The following is a 20,237-nucleotide window of genomic DNA, read 5'->3' as shown; positions in this document are numbered from 1 at the left end:
AGTTTAAAGCCCCAATTTCCAGACTTTTATTTGATGGATAGCGTGTAATTTACATTTTTCTACATTTACTAATATTACAATCACCTTCTGCTCCCCACATGTGTAATCTCCAAGAACTAAGCTGAGTTAATAAAGGTTCAAAATGAGATGAAACACAAAATTAATCTTGTGTAAATGGTATCCCAGTAATCTGAAAAATGACCAATGTTCCAGTAAGTCCTTAGTTTATTATCAGGAAGTGACTGGGGAGAGTAGACCAAAATATCTTGAAAAAGTGAAATTTTTTAGTGGAAAGTAATACAAGCCCCTCTAGTTTTCGGTAACAGCATGAGTAATTGTGCTGCTCAATCAATTTGTGTATGTGTGTGTGTTACACCTTTTTAATGGTTTTGAAAGTAATGAAAGTCAAAACAAAATCAGAAAGGAAATTATAGAACTCCCAACTCACAGTTCACAAATAAATTCAATTTCTCTCCTAAAATTATATGCTATATTTCAGAGCAGCTTGAAGAAAAAAGATTTAAATATGAATAAACACTAATTTTAGTGTAATGCAATTATTTCAAATCCAAACAATCCAGTGTATGTTCTTCGAATCTAAATTTTTAAAATTACTTAAATATGCAGTGAGTTTTTCTACATACTGTATGTGAAAATATGCAGAAATAGAATACACAGGTACACATGCATATGCTGTAGACATCCAATATCACAGCATCTGTGCTTTCAGATTCAAGCCAACCTTGTTATAGAACTTGAAACTCTTAATTTTCCGAAGCTAGATATGTATATTTAGGAAATCAATTTTCTGAATGAACTGATTGTAATGTGTGACATATCTGTTTAGAATAATTATCTTAATTAAGGTATACATTTTAAGCCTGTAGATAAGTGTGTGTGTGTATATACATATATGTATATATATGTATATATATATATCCCTCTCCATATATATATTTGCATACAAATATACATATTTTGCCCACATTTGCTGGGAAGTTTTAAAATGCTTTCCTATGTATGCAATTTTAGTTTTCATAAAATTGGTGAACAAGTATGAAATTTTGAGTTATGGACTGTAGTCCATTGAAGACTGACACCTGAAGAGATCATAACTTATTTACTCTAAAATGTTGACTTTTAATGTAACAAGATACATCTTACAATGAATAATAATGTGAAGTCTATATGCATTTTCTGTTATTGTTTGAGGAAGATGTATCCTCTGTGCTACACTGTTAAGAAATTAATTCCATTGTCATGTTATTTGACTTATATTTCATTCTTGATTCTTATTGAATTGAACCATGTATTTATTCCTTTTGGTTATATTACTAACCTAATACTAGTCATATACCACAGCAAATAAGCATTAAAATAAATTTTTTAACTTTGTATTACAGCCAACAAAATCAATTGAATTGAAATAAATTTCAACAATCTCAGTCCTCTCATCCTGATTATAAAACAACCTAACTCCCCTTGTCTACCCAAGAATGCAGACCTGACATTAGAAAGGTGTAACAAGAAAAGAAAAACCACGGCTCCTTTGATCTCTTATAGTGTTGACAATTGAAGATTATCATATGTGAGAGTAGGCAGTAAGGTATATATATTATAAATATATGCTATATCTAGCTATGAAAGGATAACAAGAAGAGAAAAAAATCAGTAGACTAGGATTTCACTTATTATTATTATTTTTTTTGCTTTTATTTTTTTTGCATAGGCAGGCACCCGGAATCGAACCCGGGTCTTCAGCATGGCAGGTGAGAATTCTGCCACTGAGCCACCTTCGCACTGCCCTAAGATTTCATTTAACACATACAATTAGATATGTTCTATTATTTTAATTTTTCTGTTACGAAAACAGTTTTAGAAAGGTTAATTAGCTGAAGGATAGTATAGGAGTCAGAGCCAGCTCTGTGACCAGGTTGTTAGGGTTTAAATTCTAGTTTTGTCTCATTAGCTATATGATTCCAAGTATTTTCTGTTCTTCAAGGTTCTCATCTGTAAAAATGTATCACTTTGTATCTTATTGGATTGTTGTAAACTTGAGTTAATATATATATATATATATAAGATAGTTAGGATATTACTTCACACATAATAAGTGATAAATACTAGAAGCTATTATTATCTAGAATTCAAACCCTAATTTGTCCACAGCTAGAGCCTATGCTCTCTCAAGGCACTATGTTATATATCTCATAAGAATATGAAATGATTCAGATGAACAACAAAGCGTATTAGATAAATATCTATTTTAGCACTTAAATTATAATAAAATTTATTAAATGATAATTAAATAGAGTAGAGCTGTAGTTTTTAAATGGGAAGTATAAGTGCAATTTTTGAAGTATATACAAGGTATAGTATTTGTTTAGAAAGAAGAATAATTCTGCCTGAGAGATGTCAAAAATAGAACATGAGTTGCATCTGAGGGATGAGTATGATTTTTTTCCATGATGCAAAGAAAGACATTCCTAGCAGAAGAAAAAAGTCATAGAAAGCAAAAATAAAATGAAGTGTTTGGGAAAGGGCAAATATTTCAGCATGAATTGAGGGGGAGAAACTGAGGAGAGAGACAGGGGTGCGATCACTAAGGTCTTTTTAGTTATGCTAAGATGATTGATTTTTATTCTAAGGGCAATGGAAACGTTTTTAAGCAGGGGAGTGTTACCCCTACAATTGCATTTAAGAGGGTCTCTTTGGAAGTTGGGTAAAGCATGGGAAAGCAGAAGTACCAAATAAGAGACAAACATACTCTGAGATTTTATTGCCATGTTCCACAGAAGATGAGATTTTAAGCAAAGACCTTGGTAGTACTCATTCACCTTACAAAATATCTTTCCAAGTATGAGAAAAGGCAAATGTATCTCTTTCTACAGTCAACCTGACTAACTTTGAAGCAATATTCTTACTACTTTTTAGATGCAATAAGCAGTTGGATGTTAAGAAAAACAGAGTGTTTAAGAATTGCCCTGTGATCAAAGATACTAAGGGGTTGCAAACATTGATAGCTTTATGTACTACACTAAAGCAGTCATTGAAAATATGTACTTTTTATTAGAGGATGAAAGCAAAAAATGCATGGTGCAATGGAGGAGTAAGCTTTTTTCTCCATGGTTTTACCATCTTAAGTAGGAAATGAGGCTCATGTAACCAGTGAGGTCTACAAATGATGCCAGCACTATGAGCTTCCAGATGTTAATGGAGAAGAGGCACTGTAAGCTTGTATTAAAAAAACATTTTTTTATAAAAGAGAAGTCTGTATTTAAGTGAATAATACGATTTGGGTAGATGAAGAAGGGAAAGGACCTACTTTCTCTGAAAAAAACGGCACTTGCAAAAGTGGAATTAGAAATTTATAAAATATTTGGGAAAGTCCAATTTTAATTCTGGTTGATAGTAAGGTAAGATGATATCAAGATTAAACTTGGAAAAGCTTTGCAATCCAGGATAAGGATTTTACTTTAGGCATTTGAGGAGCCACTGAACGGTTTTTTGCAGAGGTAGTGATAATGATGGTTATAGCACATATGTATTGATGGTTTACTTCGTGAAAAGTGCTGTTGTAATCACATTTCATATATTTTATCATTTAACACTTATAAGGTAGGTTCTATTAGTGACCTCATTTTACATATGAGGGAACTGAGGCACAGCAGGATTATGTGACTTTGTCCAGTGCTGTACAGCTAACAAAGGGAAGCACCACAAAGTTAAGCGCAAGTAATTTGACTGTAGAGCCCACTCTCTTGCCTGCCTTTCTATGTAATATATGTGCTGGGCAGATTGTTTAGATGGGCATGTATTGGAAGGATAAAAACACTGGAAAGAGAGACCAATTAAAAGTTAAGGAAAAAAAAAAACAAGTGTGGTGGTAGTGAAAATGGAAAGTAAGGAAGATGAAAAAGAAAGTATGAAGGGAAAATTGACAGGTGTTGAATGGAAGATGACTAAAATAACCTGTCTGAGTGACAGAGAGAATGGCACTGTACAGTAGTAAAGATGCTCAGCTCACAAATTGGCTGTCTCAAAGAGCACCCGAAGCTAAGTGGTCTGAGAATAAAGTCTCCTTTCCCTGACAGCACTGATCCGTCTTCATTGGGAAGATGGACGGGGAGGAAACTTCACTGCCCCTGTGTGGTCTGTGATTTTTTTTTGTGTAACTAATGAAGTTCATTTCTCAGATTTGCTCATATGAATACTAACAAATTCTAGTTTTATCCTTCCAAAGTCACAGCTTTTTCCAAAAAAGAAATATCCAATAAATAACATGTTCTTACAGTTATGACATTGCTTATTTTTTTACATTTTCCTGGTATTCAAACTAAGGAAAGGATGATGGAAACAGACAAATACTTTTTCCAATAATTGTGATATAAGGATACCAGGTTATTACAGAAGAAGAAACCTTCTATTCTTTTAGGATGCAGTGTTTAGGCAACTCTGCTTTGCAAACTCCCCAGAGAAATTCAGGGAGAAAGAGCACTTCTAAATGCAAATAAATCTATTCCAGTTAAGTTTTTTTAATATAAGAACTTGCTCAGTTTGCTGTGTATTTTGTTGTTGTTTTTTGCCTTCCATTTATTAAAAAAATCACTAGGTAAAGTCTCCACTATGTACTTTGTGCAGTGGAAAATATATATATATATGAAAAGAGTGAGATGCAGCTCATGTCCTCGGGAGGTTACAGCGCAGGGGAGGTAGCCTTATGCACATACAACAAGCTGCTTACATAGAGTCTTGCACATAATATGAGTAGTGGCAACAGAGGGATAGCAAAGTTTTTGTTGGGGAGAATTGAGGAAAGGTTATCCCAGAAGGAGAGTCGGGCTTGATACAATGGAACAGAGGAAGTGAGGTGCAAGAATGGTCAGCATCCAGTTTGACAGTAGAGAAGAGATCTAATGGGTAAAACCAAAAATGTAATTCAAGGACAGATCAGTAATGACCTTGAAAGCCAGGTTGGTGAAGTACTATTGTAGATATTAGAGCTGGATGGTCACTCAATAAATCTTTAAAGAGATTAATCTAGTAGTATGTAAAATTAATTGCCTGGGGGGAAAAATTAAAGGACAAAAAATGGAGAAGGGAAATTTGTATTTATTAAATATCTATTGGCTGCTAGCTGCTTTTATATGAGTGCTTTCATTTTATTCTTATACCTTTGTGTGAGAAATACCTTTATAATCGTATTAAAATATGTGGACAATGAGCCATTAATTAAATAGTCAAAGGGCAAATAGCTGGTAAGAAGCAAATTTGGGGAGCATTCAGTCATTAAGTTAAAATTTACTGAATATATGCTGTGCCTTATCCCTACTCACCCCTCACCCTCCAGAGCTACAACCCAGGATCAAGCTGCCATCATCCTATACTTGGAAACTGCAACTAACTCCTGATTTATATCACTGACCAGCAATGCAGGCCTGTGTTGAGCGCATATTCTCAGCAGTCAGAGCAATCTTTTAATGCACATATCAGATTATGCCCCTATGTTTATAGCCCTCGATAGCTTATCATTGCATCTAGAATAAAATCCTTACCATGGCCTCCAATGTCCAACATGATTTTCCCTTCCTCTTGCCTCCCTCTATCCCTAAATCCCCCATACTTTCATCTTTTCTTGCCTTTTTTTTCTGTTGCTCAAACATCCAGCTCCCTCCTTTACTATGGGATTTATACTTTATTTCTTCTGCTTGAAACATTTTTCTACCATATCCTTACTGGCTGCCTCTTCTTAGCCTGCATGTGCCAGTTCAAATGTTGCCCCCTCACAAAGACCTTCCCAGAGCAGTACAGCTCACGTGTACCCCTAGTCCCTACCTTCCTGCCCCACTCTATTCACCTTCTCCAGAACACATATCAATCCCGGAAATTATTTTATTTTTGAATATACATATTTATTAATATGGAGTTTTAGTTTTAATGGTTTTTATTAAAGAAGTGGCAGGTTTACAGAAAAATCATGCGTAAAATACAGAGTTCCCATAAACCACCCTATTATTAACTCCTGGCATTACTGTGGTATATTTGCTACGCTTCACAAAAGAGTATTTTTTATAATTGTACTATTAACTTCAGTCCATCATTTATAATGGAGTTCACTGTGTTATACAGAGCTGTTTTTTGAATTTCTATTATATATATATATACACACACACAACCTAAATTTCCCCTTTTTGCCACATTCAAATATATAATTCAGTGCTGTTGTATGTGCATTTATTATATCTCTTCCTCACTGGAATGTAAGATCCTTGAGGTCAGGGTTTGGTTGATTTTATTCCTTGTTTGCCACATCGTCAGTATTGAACACAAAACTGTGCAGAGAGTCCATCTGTAAACTTCAAATTTCTGAATGTCTGACCAACTCTGTTAGGCACAAGGCACACAAATTTCCTGCTCTTGAGCCCTTAGAGAAAGAGAGAATACTTTGTAATCTAACAAATTCAATAAAGTGTTAAAGAAACTCTGGGGAAGACTATATTACTATGGGGCCTATAAAAGAAAGCAGGATATATTGCATCAAGGGTGAGGGAGGAAGGACTTCAGAGATGGAAGCATTTCGTTGAATCTTCAAAATTGAGGCAAAGCAGATGGAAGACAAGGCAACAAGGTATAAGACATCATTTAGTATGGCAGAAGCAGAGATTACAAGTGCAAGAGAAGGAACAAGTTGTCCCACCAATAGGTCACCACAGCAGTAGTTGAAGAAAGACACAAAACCCAGAAAGGAAAGGCCAGACATTTCCGTCAGGATTGAGTCATCTGTCACGCTCACACTTGCTTTCATGAGTCTGAGTTAGGAGTTAGAAACCCTAAGCCTGGCAAATGCTCTTGATTTATTTACACACTTTGGAAATTCTTCATCATTTATCTGGAGTCCTCTGGATCTAGTTATCGTTAGGGTGTCAAATCTTTCCTGGCCTCAGATCAGGCCGCAAGACTGACTTCCCTCTGCTCATCTGTGGAGGTCCGTGCAGATCACTCACAGATCTGAGTGTGCTCTGTGTGTTGGGCCCTCTGTTCACCGCTTTCCAGTCACAGTACCTCAATGACACCCATACCATTACTTTGGGGGCCACTAACATCATTCCTTATTGCAGATAAAGATGTGCTTTTTGAGAATACTCCATGATTCCAAAGCTATACAGATTTAAAATGACTTTTTCTTACAAGTTGCTTGTTTTTTTTCTGTGTGTGTTTTCACACTGTTTATGACTACCATGTGCCTGATATTTTCTCTAAGAAGAAGTGCTGCTGATGTCCTCTAAAATCTAGTCTGAATATTAAAACTAAAATTCATGCCTATAAATAATGATATGTAACTGAACCTTTGGGAAAGGATGATCAGTATTAGATTGTCAGAAAGAAAAAAATAGAGGGAGAAAAAGGGAAATAGAAAGAAAGAAAGGAAGGAAAAGGAAAGAGAGAAAGAAAGGAAGAAAGAAAGAGAAAGAGAGAGAGAGAGAGAGAGAGAGAGAGAGAGAGAGAGGCAGGCAAAATATTTCTTTATGTTGGACATAGCTTTTGACTTGGAGAATTGAGACAGTCTCCTTCTGAAAGAGCTGTCACTTGACTTTTAAAAAGTTGAATCTGAAGTACTTAGAGAAGGCATACCATACTGAATTCCTGTTTGTACATGGCCTGGTTGAATTGAAAACACGAGTATATCCCAAACATATTTTTCTGATAAATGAGTTGTTTTTTCAAAGCACCTATTTCTCGACTGAGACTCCAAAATATGTGATAAGAACAATCATGCCCCCATACAATTAATGTTTCCCTTACAAATCTGTTAGGAAATGACATGTATTTAACTCAGTGATTTCCCACTTTTATGGCCTTGTCCATTGTTGCTCTGTTTTTCTGATGCTTTTCTCCCAAGCCAACATATCTAGATCCACTTAAACAGTTTGAATGGTGCATATTTTGTTTCATCATTGAGATGAATTAAATCTAGTATTGTTATAAAAATATTAATGCATTTCTTTATGATTGGTAACTACTCTCAGATTTGAGGGAAACTAGGCTGAAATTACTGGCATGCATACACAGTCTTAGTGCAAAACCAGCCATCCACGTCCAGTCTGGTCTGGACTCTGTAGAGTGTCATGAGTGTCAGCTCAAAGGCTTCTGCTTGGGTTCAGCCCTACCAGGGGAGAACTAAGGGGCAGAACTCACTGGACTTTAGCTCACTTGTATCATTTTCTTTATATACTATTACTAGAAGTATTATGTTATTGGGATTTGCCACTTGAACAAAACAAAACAAAGAAAAATTTTCTCAGGGACCAGATTGCCCATTCATGGCCCAAACGATTGTATGATTAGCATTTATGTTCATAAGGAGAGTAGACCTATTTGAGCACATCTGAGTACCTGTTAACCAGATTCCTGCCAGGGATCCCAAAGCAGGTTGGACTCGTGGGATCAGTAGGATTGATGCTATTCCCAGAGGGTGAGAAATAAAAGGCTCAAGGGAAGAAGGATGCTGAGAAATCTTTTTTCTTTGAAGCATAAAAATTTGAACATGGTTGTATGACAAACAAGAAAAAGATACTGGGACTATAGTAACAATTATTATGGGACAAAGTTTACTGAAGCAAGAACCCCCTAAATATAAACCTTAGCTGACATGTTATTCAACATTCATAACTATTGACTGAGCAACTCTCCTGTCCTTGACCTTGTTCTAGATGCTTCAAATTCATCACTGAAAAATATATAAAAAGCCCTGTCCTTTTGAACTTATATTCTATCAGGCGATTACTGACCAAGGAATAAATGATGTGCTAAGTTAGACAATAAATACTATGGAGAAAAATAATGCAAAGAATAGGGATAAGGAATGCCTGGTGGAGGTCTGAGGAGGTGAGATGAGCTCCATAGAGAAGGCGGGCTTCTTGCAAATGGGGGAGTGAGTCATGTGGAGATATAGGGAAAGAGCATCTAGACAGAGGGAACAGCAGGTGCAAAGTTTCTGAGGAAGAAAGATGTTTGGGGTGTTTGCAAGAACAGAAAGGAAGCAGAGTTGCTGGCACAGAATGAGTCAAGGGATGACGTAGCTGTTGAGTCAGAGAGAAGCAGAGGCATAAAGTGGACCTTAATAGCTGCTTTGGCTTGTAGTCTCAATGTGGTGGGGATCCATTGGAGGATTATAAACGTAGAAGTGACTTAAGTATCAGGATCATTCTAGCTTGTGTGACACAGCTTTTTTTAGGAAACTAGTCAGAAATTTCACAAAGTATTCTAACTTTTTAAAAATGGATCCAGTGTCCCAATGTCAGTGATTCCTTTCCTAGGTGCTGAATAGTTTATATGCAGAAAGTACCAATGCTTTCCTTCCTATCCTATGAAATGAAATGGAGTTGATTTATGAGCATCTTCCTCTGCTAGAGCTTTAATTTTTGTTTAACCTCCTTGCTTCTTTCTGTACTACATATTTGTTGGTAGCATCTCCATGGCAAATGCAGGAAGCCCTCATAATCATGAAAGGAATTTCTGATTATATATTTTAACATATTAATATAGTCCACCATAATAGGCAATTAACTGGTTCACAGTATGGAAATAATCAAATATTTTATTTGGGAGTTCATGTATGATATTAATGAAATTTTCCTAAGTATATAAGATACAAATTCAAAATAAAGCAATAGATAGACTGCATTTTTATCATTTGTATATGAGAACAAGGAACACTGAGGAACAGAGAATATATTTTCCAATATAGTCCTGCCAGGTCTATAATAATTTGGATTTTTTGATAGTTTTGAAGAAGCTATCTCAGTTATAGACTATCTCAAATTGGTTTTAAAAATGGATGTCTGCTCTAAAGGCTCAATAGTAAGAACAATGAAATTAAAAAGGCATTTATCAAGGCTCTTTCATTTCTTAGTTATGAAAAACAATCACTTGTTGTCATTGAAGTGTTTTACTTTCATTAAAAACAGTAGTGATTACGAATAAAAATGTGTGTTGTTGAATTTCTCACGTCACACTGATTTCCAGTGATGGAAATCAATTTACCTTGCAATTCTTTGCAAATGAGAATCACATTTACAGTCCACACAAATGCCTAAATCTTTATATAGCCCTCTGAACTTGGAAAGTATGTTACTATAGTGCCAAAATGATCCAATTTTTCTTCTGTTTCTATATGCAGGCACCTTCTCTACCATGAGATAGTAAGGGGAGGGGAGCCACATTTTAATTCCATAATATCTGCTCAAATGTGCATTCATGGACCATTTTCTATATTACTTGCAGATAATATAACTTCTTAGTCCATTAGTACTTAATATTTGAATTTTAATGAATGGATTTTGAGGAAAATTACTTTTAGATGTCAATGTTTTGATTCTAATAAAATTGGTGGGTCTTTTACATGTATAATTCAAAAGAAGAAGGAATTTTGTTATTCTGTATTATCTCACAAAAAACATATAATAGATTATTGTGTGTGTGTTTTCTTAATATTACCATTAAAAATAATCATGGCCGTCTTTTTCCATATTACCTGACTAATAATTTTGCTATGCACTTCAGGCATGAACTTCTAGAAGAAGCTCGGAGAAAGGGATTACCTTTTGCCCAGTGGGATGGGCCCACTGTGGTTGCATGGTTAGAGGTAAGACAGAATTAAAACCAGAGGCTCTTAAATCAGTCATGACTAATTTGGTAGTTTTTTTTTTAAAAAAACAAACCAGTAAAGACCAGTAAAGAAAGCTTTCTGAAACCATAGCTTCCCAGTAGCCTGGAATGATTCCTAAAGGGAATGTTTGGTTTAGCTAGGGGCCATGTGCATCATTGTGTTTTCACTCTGACACCTTGTGATTGTGGCCAAAAGGATAAGCACCCAGTGGGATAACACATTCTAAATTTCCCCCACTCCACAGCTAGAGCAAGAGAAGAATATTGTTGAACCACATTTTTACTGCTGCAAGAAAACATCTGTCCCAGTCCAACAGTTTGAAGTTCTTCCTCATCAGCAGACCATAGAGAAGAGCCATCTACATAGCTGGCATTACTGTGTTATTGAAGATACCACTACTGCCTAATTGTATATTGCACCGCTCTGTTGCATGCTAAGACCTAGAGGCCAGCTCGGTTTAGAAACTTAGGATGAAGCAGAAGAAGATTTATGCCCCTGTTCTCTTCTGTGTCCAAACTGAATATTATAATGAAATAAGAACTACGTTCAACATTTACTGGAAAAAAATGTAAAGCCACAACCTGAGCAAGGCGCAGGGTAGCAGAAGCAGGTTTCAAGAGTGAGATAAATACATGTTTGACTACAAAGGACCTCTTTCTTCCACTTATGAGTAGTGTTTATTGTCCCTTTCATGCAGTTCACTAACATAGACTGCTACAATCTGCTGACTTCAGGTCAAAGAAGATAAGTTTTTCGTGCCTGACAAAAGTGATTAGAATCCATTGTCTGAGATTATAAAATTGCCCACCTTCATCATATCTAGATCTAACTAATTAATCAATGAAGAAAAAGCCCATTTTAGTTTTAAAAATGGTCTTATATAGATAGATGTAAAAACATATTTTGCATTTTCCTTGGACTGAGTGAAAGAAAATAGTGTCTTCTTTTGTTTAACCTCCTCATATCATTCAGGGAATTTTTAGCATATTAATGATCAGAGCTGGTTCTTCTAAGCATGGCTTTAAAAATTACTATATTTAAAAAATCAATTATAAGACAAAATGCTTAAGAAAGCACACCTCAGAAATGATAGCAGTTCTTTGTTCCATTTTCACACTGATAAAATTATCTGCAATTCAACAGAATTAACTGCTATTTTGGCAAGCAATGAAAAAAATCCCTTATGTAAAAAAAAGCAAACTTCTTGACATGAAGGTGCTACAAAATGACAAGCAGTAGGGCTTGTGCTAATTAAACCTATCTTGAGCACAGAGAAATTGCCAAAAATGTGCTTCCTAATGTAACTCAAATAATGAAATGGAATAAACAAGATGAATGAGCCTGGCAACCCAATGAATGAGCCTGGCAACCCAACGAATGAGAGCTTTTAACTTTCACTTTTTTTAGCACCTCCTTGAGTGCAGCCTGTTAAGAATGACATATTGACGTGTCTGATACTTCACACGCCGTTTGTCCGCATCAAAAACTCTCCAGAGGCTAACCAGGAACGACGTTGGTAACAAAGTAATGGCAAGCATTTAGGTAATGTTAAGCAGTGTGGAAATTCAAATATCTTAGAAAAAAGGGAAAGGAAACCATTAAATTGACTGAAGATAAATTTAGATGTTTTGTTATTTGGAACAATTTGAGATTATAAAGTAAGAAACCATGTCCTATCTTTCATCACCTAATCCTCCCTGTCAAGGTAAAGTCAATTCCTTGTGCTTAACTGTCTGGAAGATAGTAGAAACTGTTTGGTCAAGAACTAGACTTAGATCCCATTTCTCCTTTCTTTTACCTCATTTACAATCCAACCCACATGGACTCAAAGGCTTGGCATTTTGTTTGCCCATTCCCACCCCACTCCCTTGTAGAGACAAGTAGCCTCTTAAAACAACAAAATTTTTATACTCAAGAAATATCTGTGTGGTGACCTATTGCCCTGTAACAAATTATCCTACAACAAACATTTTTTTTTATCTCAAGACTTCTGTGAGTCAGGAATCTGGAGATGGTTTAGCTGTGTCTTCTGCCCAGGGTCTCTCACAAGGCTGTAATCAAGGTGTGGTCAAGGGCTGTAGTCATTGCAAGAGTACACTTAGTAGGATTCACTTCATTCACTCACCTGGTCCTAGTAAGAAGTTGGTTGTTGATAGCTTTTGGCCAGAAACATCAGTTCCTTGCATGTGAGCTTCTCCATAGCATAGCAGCTTGCTTCCCCCAGAGCAAGACTTGAGACAAGAAAGCCAGAGAGGGGAAGCAAGAATGAGACCAGTCTTGCATAACTTGATCTAGAGAGTGACATCCTATTACTTTTCCCATATTCTGTCCATTAGAAATGAGTCACTCAGTCCAACTGAAACTCAAGGAGAGAGAACTATATAAGGTCATGAATATCAGGAGGCCGAAATGATTGAGAGCCATCTTAGATGCTGCCTACGATAAGGTTTTAGGAATAATTAAGCGTAATCCCTTCATTTTCTGTAAGAGGAAAATAAAGCTGAAGCTTAGAGAGATCACGTTTCACAAGTGACAGGGAAGGAATAAAAGCCCAGGCCTTCTGTTTCCTCATCCAGAGCTCTAGGCTTTGTATTTTGCTGCCCTTATAGTTATTTTTATTTCTTTAATTCTCTCACTTTTTCTCCTCATACTCTCTCCCCTTTGCTCAACCTGCTCATACCAGCAAATAAAATAGTGATAAATGAATAAAATATACAGTAAACTTCAGTTATTTGGACACATGAACACCAAGAATTAAATTGTTTACTTTCAAGTACCTGTTTCCTAGCCATAGCTGTCAGAAAATGGGAAGAATATTCATGTGTTAAGTGTATTTATTTCAGGTGCAGCAACACAGCGCATGTGAACTGACATTCACCCAGAAGTGCCTCAGCCGTGTCAGGCAGAGTGCTGTGTCTGTAATACTGAAGATTCAGTTGCCTTTCCTGAACCTCATGGCCAAATTGAAAAGTCTGAACCCCTACTTTCTAATGGATCATTCATTTTGTTACCCTCTTTAGTTAAAGCAACTGTGTCAATCTTCTAATAATTGATTCATTTTGAGTGAAGCTCAAAGGCTTCCTCTACAGGTAGGCCGTGTGGTCATTGAGCAGACATGCACAAGGCAGAGTTCCATGGGTGGATTGTGTCATAGACATTCTAGGTCAATTCTGCTAGTCTGAGTCATTTAGGATTCTACAATAAATTAATTTCCTACTGTTAGGAGCATCAGTAATTGTTATAAAATGTATGGATGGAAAAATGGATGGATAGATGAGTCTAAGCTGTTCTTTAAGGACAAAAAGGACTTCTGCAGGCACACTTATGGGAGTTGTTACAAAGTCAGATGTAGTGAATCGACTGATGATACCCCTTCCTCTTACACTTTCTAAATCATTTGAAACATTATTGTAATCAAAATGTAAGTTCCACAAGGGCACAGATTTTTTTGTCTGGCTTGTCTCCAGTGGTATCCCTAGTACTAAAACCTGATACAGAGAAGCCATTCATAAAAGTTGCTGAAAGAAATGAAGAACATTTAAAATGTTAAATAAAAAAATTGAGCTATTGACATTTATGTAAGTTGGAAAATGACTGAATGATTCATTCATTTATTTATTTATCACAGGTAAAATAAAAATAGTTATTTTAGTCTTCATGTCAGGCGTTTTTTCAGATGCTCGTAACTTCAGGATCTACCATTAATACATCATTTCGTTCTCCAAAAAAAGAGTATTTTCATATATATCCTCTAATTAAGGTCACAGAACTATCACATAATGTAAGTAAATGGTGAGAAACGAGACTCAAGTACACCACATGCTTTGATCAGCATCACTTGGCTGATGACGGTAGAGCTGCCTCTTTCCGTGATGGGATTTCCCTGCACACGAGTCTTAAAGAAGCATTATACATTGGAAGTCACCTTCTTCTTATCCTTAAACACAAGGTGGTAGGGCAGGGGAATTTAATACCATGCAGTTATCACTTTTACTTTTGTCCTTAAAATAGTTTTAAAATGCAAACTCTGGAGTCAGAATATTTGGCATTCAAATCCTGGTTCTAAAACTTTCTAGCTGGTATTTCTGAACAAATTACTTAATGTCTCTTTGAATCTACTTTTTCTAGAGGAAGTAATTATAACATTTATCTTATGAAGTTGTAAACATTAAACAAGTTCGTAAATGTAAGATACTTGAAATAATTAGCTATTTTGTGTCATTTTTGCCCATTTATAATCTCTCTATATGACTTTCTCCTTGTTTTACAGCTCTGGTTGGGAATGCCTGCTTGGTACGTGGCAGCTTGCCGAGCCAATGTGAAAAGCGGTGCCATCATGTCTGCTTTATCAGACACTGAGATCCAGCGCGAAATTGGAATCAGCAATCCTCTGCATCGCCTAAAGCTCCGATTAGCAATCCAGGAGATGGTTTCCTTAACAAGTCCTTCAGCACCTCCAACATCCCGAACAGTGAGTCAGTTTCTGCTCCTCCCATCTCCCAGTGCTGGGCAAATAGCAGCAGCATCTCTAAATCCACAGAAGGAAATTATGGCAGCAAACATTCCAATGTCAGCATGAGTTATTCTGGAGAGATTTCGTTTGCTCTTCATTAACCTTGCTGCCATGTTTAATAGGTTTTCATTTAGTGAGCTATGCTGCATATCAGACTTGAAGGCTGCATTTATCTCCAGACTAGAATTTTGCTCTTTCTCCCAATCAGCAACTCTTTTTGCACCTCCCATCGCCTTCTTTATGCATGCAATTCAACATCTTCTCAGGATGTGATCTGAATGGTGATAGTTTCCTGAAGCTCAGTGTTTACCTCACTTCTTAGCCTATTTCTTAAGTAATATCTGTTACTAAGAAGTTACAAGATTTAATATTTTAAAAATAGTAAGTGGAATAACTTCCTTTGAAATTTGTTTACTTCCCATTTGTAAATCCCTAATCCTCTCATAATTTTGTCCCTATCCTAATATTGGGAAAGAACAAAATACAGGGTTGGGGGTGGGGGGGGCGGCACCAAAACACGCAGGATGATGAATTTGAACACCAAGTATAACTTTTCTTTAGTCCATTCCTTAACTATATTTCTTAAGTCCATCCCTTAATTAAAATCATTGGACATGATTTCCAATGTTAATTGGGTTTCCCAGGCCCTATGTTACATACAGTGCAATAAAATATGGGAGAATGAAATAAATCTAAATAGTGGGCAGGAAAGACACAAAAATGGTATTACTTCATTATAGTTTTCAGGCTCGACACTAACTCGAGTATAAGTTTTTGAGTGTGGTCTTAAACTGTTGTAGAGAATCTGCTTCATTACTATTATATTTACCCTTATTTTCCTTCTCTATATACTAGATTTTTCTGCCAGAAATCCAGCGTCAATTTTAAAAGACTTGTGTCTTTCCTGAATTTTGACTTCTTTCTAACAAATATGTACAGACAAAAGTTACAATTTAACCAAATCTTATATATAGCATTATTTAAAAATAGATACAAATGTTTTATACTATAGCTGGAATACTGTTCAAGCTAGAAGATAATTCAGAATATATTTAAAATAAAAACTGAGCAAGCCATTAGAATCAAACTGAATTCACTTCTGATCAAGAATTTCCTGAATAAATTCAGCTGAGAGAGAAGCATTACAGCTTCTTGTATCAACACTGTACCCCCAACTAAAGGCCAAATGCAAATAAACAAACAAGCAGACAAATAAAATGCCTAATCTTTAAGAAATGAGAGTATTAAAATTACCCACTTCAGTATGAAAAGTAGAATGCACCTTATTATTTTTATTTAGCAGCCTATTCAATTTCTTAATGGAAAATAGAACAAGCAAGCACTATTTTTACACAAATGTTTAAGCAAACAGAAGGAATTTGAATTGCCAAATATTAAAGATAAGAGTGCATTCACTTTATTTAAAGAACAGGAAGATGTGAAGAGAGCATATGAGATCCTTCATGATGTAGTCCCGGTTTCTCTCAAAAACTTTATTTCCCATTATTTCCTCAAGTTCAGATTTCAGCAATACAGAACCACTTTCAATTCCTTAAAATTGTGCACTTTCGGTTGATAGTAAGCCTTTTCATTGCTATTTTTTTTAGAGAAGTTGTAGTCCCGAAAAGTTGTATAAAATATACAACATTCTCATACACCCCCTATTGTTTGCATTGAGCATTGGTGTGGTACTTTTTTATAATTGATGAATAAATATTAAAATATTCCTGTTAGCTATACTCCACTTTCATTAGATGTATTTTTCCAATATATCACCCTATTATTAGCACCTTGTAGCAGTGACATACATTTGTTATCATTCATGAAAGAACATCTTTATCTATGCACTGTTAACCACAGCCATCGTCCACAGCAGTGTTCACTGCTGTGAACATTCATACACATAGTTCAGTGCTGTTAATTTACACTCACAATAATGTGCTCCCATCACCATTATCTACATATTTACAACCAACCTAATTAGAAATTCTGCACAAATTAATCATCAGCGCTCCATTCCCTACCCCCATTCTATCTCCTGGTAAGCTATATTTTAGATTCTAACTCTTTAAGCTCACTTATCCTAATTGTTTCACATCAGTGAGATCACACAATATTTGTCCTTTTGTGTCTAGTTTATTTCACTCAGCAGCACGATGTCATCAAGGCTCATCCATGTGTTCGCATATATCAGGACTTCATTCCTTTTTATGGCCGAATAATATTCCATTGTACGTATATACCACATCTTGTTTCTCTATTCATCAGATGGCGGACGGGTTGCTTCCATCTTTTGGCAATTGTGAATAACATCGCTATGAACATCGGTGTTCAAATGTCTTCTCAAGTCCCTGTTCTCAATTCTCTTGGATATATACCAAGTAGTAAGATTACTGGATCATGTCTTAGTTCTATACTTGGCTTTCTGAGAAATCTTCAAACTCTCTTCCATAGCAGCTACACTGTTTTACACTGTCACTGTCATTAATGAATGTATGTTCCTATATATCCACATCCCCTCCAACTTTTGTTATTTTCGGTTTATTTTTAATAAAAACAGTCTAGTAGGTATGAAATGGTATATCGTTATGGTTTTGATTTGCATTTGATTTGCTTTGATGGCTCATGATGCTGACCATCTTTTCATGTGTTTTCTGGCCATTTGTATAACTTCTTTAGAGCAATGCCTATTCAAGTATTTTGCTCATTTTTAAATTGGTTGTTTGTCTTTTTGCTGTTATGTTGAAGGATTTCTTTATATAGTTTGGATATTAAACCTTTATCAGATATGTGGTTTCCAAATATTTCTCCCATTGTATAGAATGTCATTTAACTTTCATGACAAATGTCCTTTGATGCACAAATTTTATTTTTAATGAGATACCATTTATCTATGTTTTCTTTTGTTGCTTATGCTTTGGGTGTAAAATCTAAGAAACCATTGCCTGACAATGTCCTAAAGATGCTTCCCTATGCTTTCTTTTAGTAGTTTTATAGTTCTGGCTTTTATATTTAGGTCTTTGATCCATTTTTGAGTTGATTTTTATATAGGTGTGAGGTAAGGGATCCTCATTCTATTTTCTTTTTTTGCAAATGGAGATACAGTTTTCCCAGAACTATTTGTTGAAGAGACTATTCTTTGCCATTTGAATGGCTTTTGCCCTTTGTTAAAAATCAGTTGGCCATAAATATAGGGGTTGGTTTCTGAGCTCTCAATTCTATTCCATTGGTCTATATCTCTGCCCCTGTGCATTATTTTTTTAACATGGGGAGGCACCGAGAATTGAACCTGGGTCTATGGCATGGCAGGCTAGAACTCTGCCACTGAGCCACATTTGCTCAGCCTATGCCATTTTGATTACTGTGATTTTGTCATAATTTTTCACATCAGGAAGTGTGAGACTTCCAGCTTCATTATTCTTTTTCAAGAAGGCTTTAGCTCTTCGGGGTCCGTTACCCTCCCATATAAATTTTATGGTCTGCTTTTCCGCTTCTGAAAAGAAGATTGTTGGAATTTTGATTGGGATTGCATTGAATCTGTAAATTGCTTTGAGCAAAATTGGTATCCTTGTTATTTAGTCTTCCAATCCATGAACACAGAATGTCCTTGCTTTTATTTAGGTCTTCGATTTCTGTTAGTAATGTTTTGTGGTTTTCTGAGTACATATCCTTTACATCCTTGGTTAGATTTATTCCTAGATATTTAATCATAGTTTTATTTTCTAGGAAAAAATCAGCTAAACTCTTAATTCAAAAAAGGGTAAGAGAATGATAGTTCCTTGCATATATATTATGCCTGACCCTGGGATTTGCATGACTCTGTTGTTTACTTGTAATTATGAATCTTTATCACTCAATTCCCTTTATATATATATGTATGGGCAGGCACCAGGAATGAAACTTGGGTCTCCAGCATGGCAGACGAGAACTCTGCCTGCTGGGCCACCGTGGCCTGCCTTCAACTCTCTTTTGATACTCAACAAAATCTGTGTGGAGTTTGCCTTCATATTATACTCATTAATTTGGTTTATATATAGTTATAAGTTTATATTCAATTGTATTATTTATAATGCATTGAAAGTCAAGCATGGTACAATAGATAAGGCCAATATAAATTGTGGTGGTGAAATATTTGGGTATCTACTTTCCTACCTCCAATTTTTAGAACTGAACTCCTTTCAAACAAATATCAGGCAATACACTGAAATTAATTCACTTTATATATTGAATTTGTGTGCTTGGATGACAACACATTGTTCATAAAGGTGTTCTAGTGAAGTGATGGAATCTGATGAGATGTGGTGGCAGTGGCCAGTTCCTTCATTGAAATACTGATCTGTATTCAACTGAGTGGACTTTGGTTTTAGACACTGTACATTATCTTCATAGAGAAAAGATGTTGTTTCATTTAGAAATCAAATGAGACTTTATAACACTACCTGCTAGAGAGAGAATGTTCTTTATACAATGTTCTGTACTAGTACAGGAAACTTCTTTACAAATTTGGAAACTTATGGGCTTTGTAATTTCTGACATGGTGTTTAATAAGCCTGAAAAATACCTTTTATTCAATCAAAAACAGCATTTCTCTTCCATTTCATTTTGCAGAATACAGGAAAACAATATATTTGTCAATCCGCAAATGAAAAAGTCATTTGGGAAGTTTATGTTTATCAGGGAGGCAATGATAGTGCATACAGCCTTGTATTGACAACAAATTTTCCTTTTTGAAAGATGTTAAAGAATAAAAACAATGTGAACAAAATTTTGTTAATAACACAGCACAGTACCTGTTCCATCATTTTCTAAAGAAAGTTAAACAAATTAAAATACATTATTCTACAGATAAGTTTAATTGGTTCTACATTGCTACAGATAATGGATCCCATAACCATGTCATCACCTTTTTCCTGATTAATAATCCTAGAAATATCGTTGTAAATCTACCCCACATGGGCTTCACAGCATGCCTGTCCTATTTAATTTTGTAAGTAGGAGAAAAAGGGAGCTATGAGCAACCCAGCAATGTTGGCCGCCTCCTGCATGCTGTAGAGG

General features: G+C 35.6%; 1 protein-coding gene across 1 annotated transcript in view; it reads left to right on the top strand.

Annotated features, from left to right (window-relative positions):
* Positions 1–20,237, top strand: part of PPFIA2 (PPFI scaffold protein A2) — a 497,371-nt gene that overhangs the window by 444,530 nt on the left and 32,604 nt on the right. Inside the window, 2 exon segments of the mRNA XM_077111527.1 lie at positions 10,564–10,645; positions 14,940–15,140. Coding sequence (XP_076967642.1) covers positions 10,564–10,645; positions 14,940–15,140 — 283 coding nt within the window.

This window comes from Tamandua tetradactyla, chromosome 7 (genome assembly GCF_023851605.1).
Source record: "Tamandua tetradactyla isolate mTamTet1 chromosome 7, mTamTet1.pri, whole genome shotgun sequence".
Lineage (NCBI taxonomy): Eukaryota > Metazoa > Chordata > Mammalia > Pilosa > Myrmecophagidae > Tamandua > Tamandua tetradactyla.
Note: the sequence above shows the minus strand (reverse complement) of the source record. Positions and strands in the feature narration are given on the sequence as shown.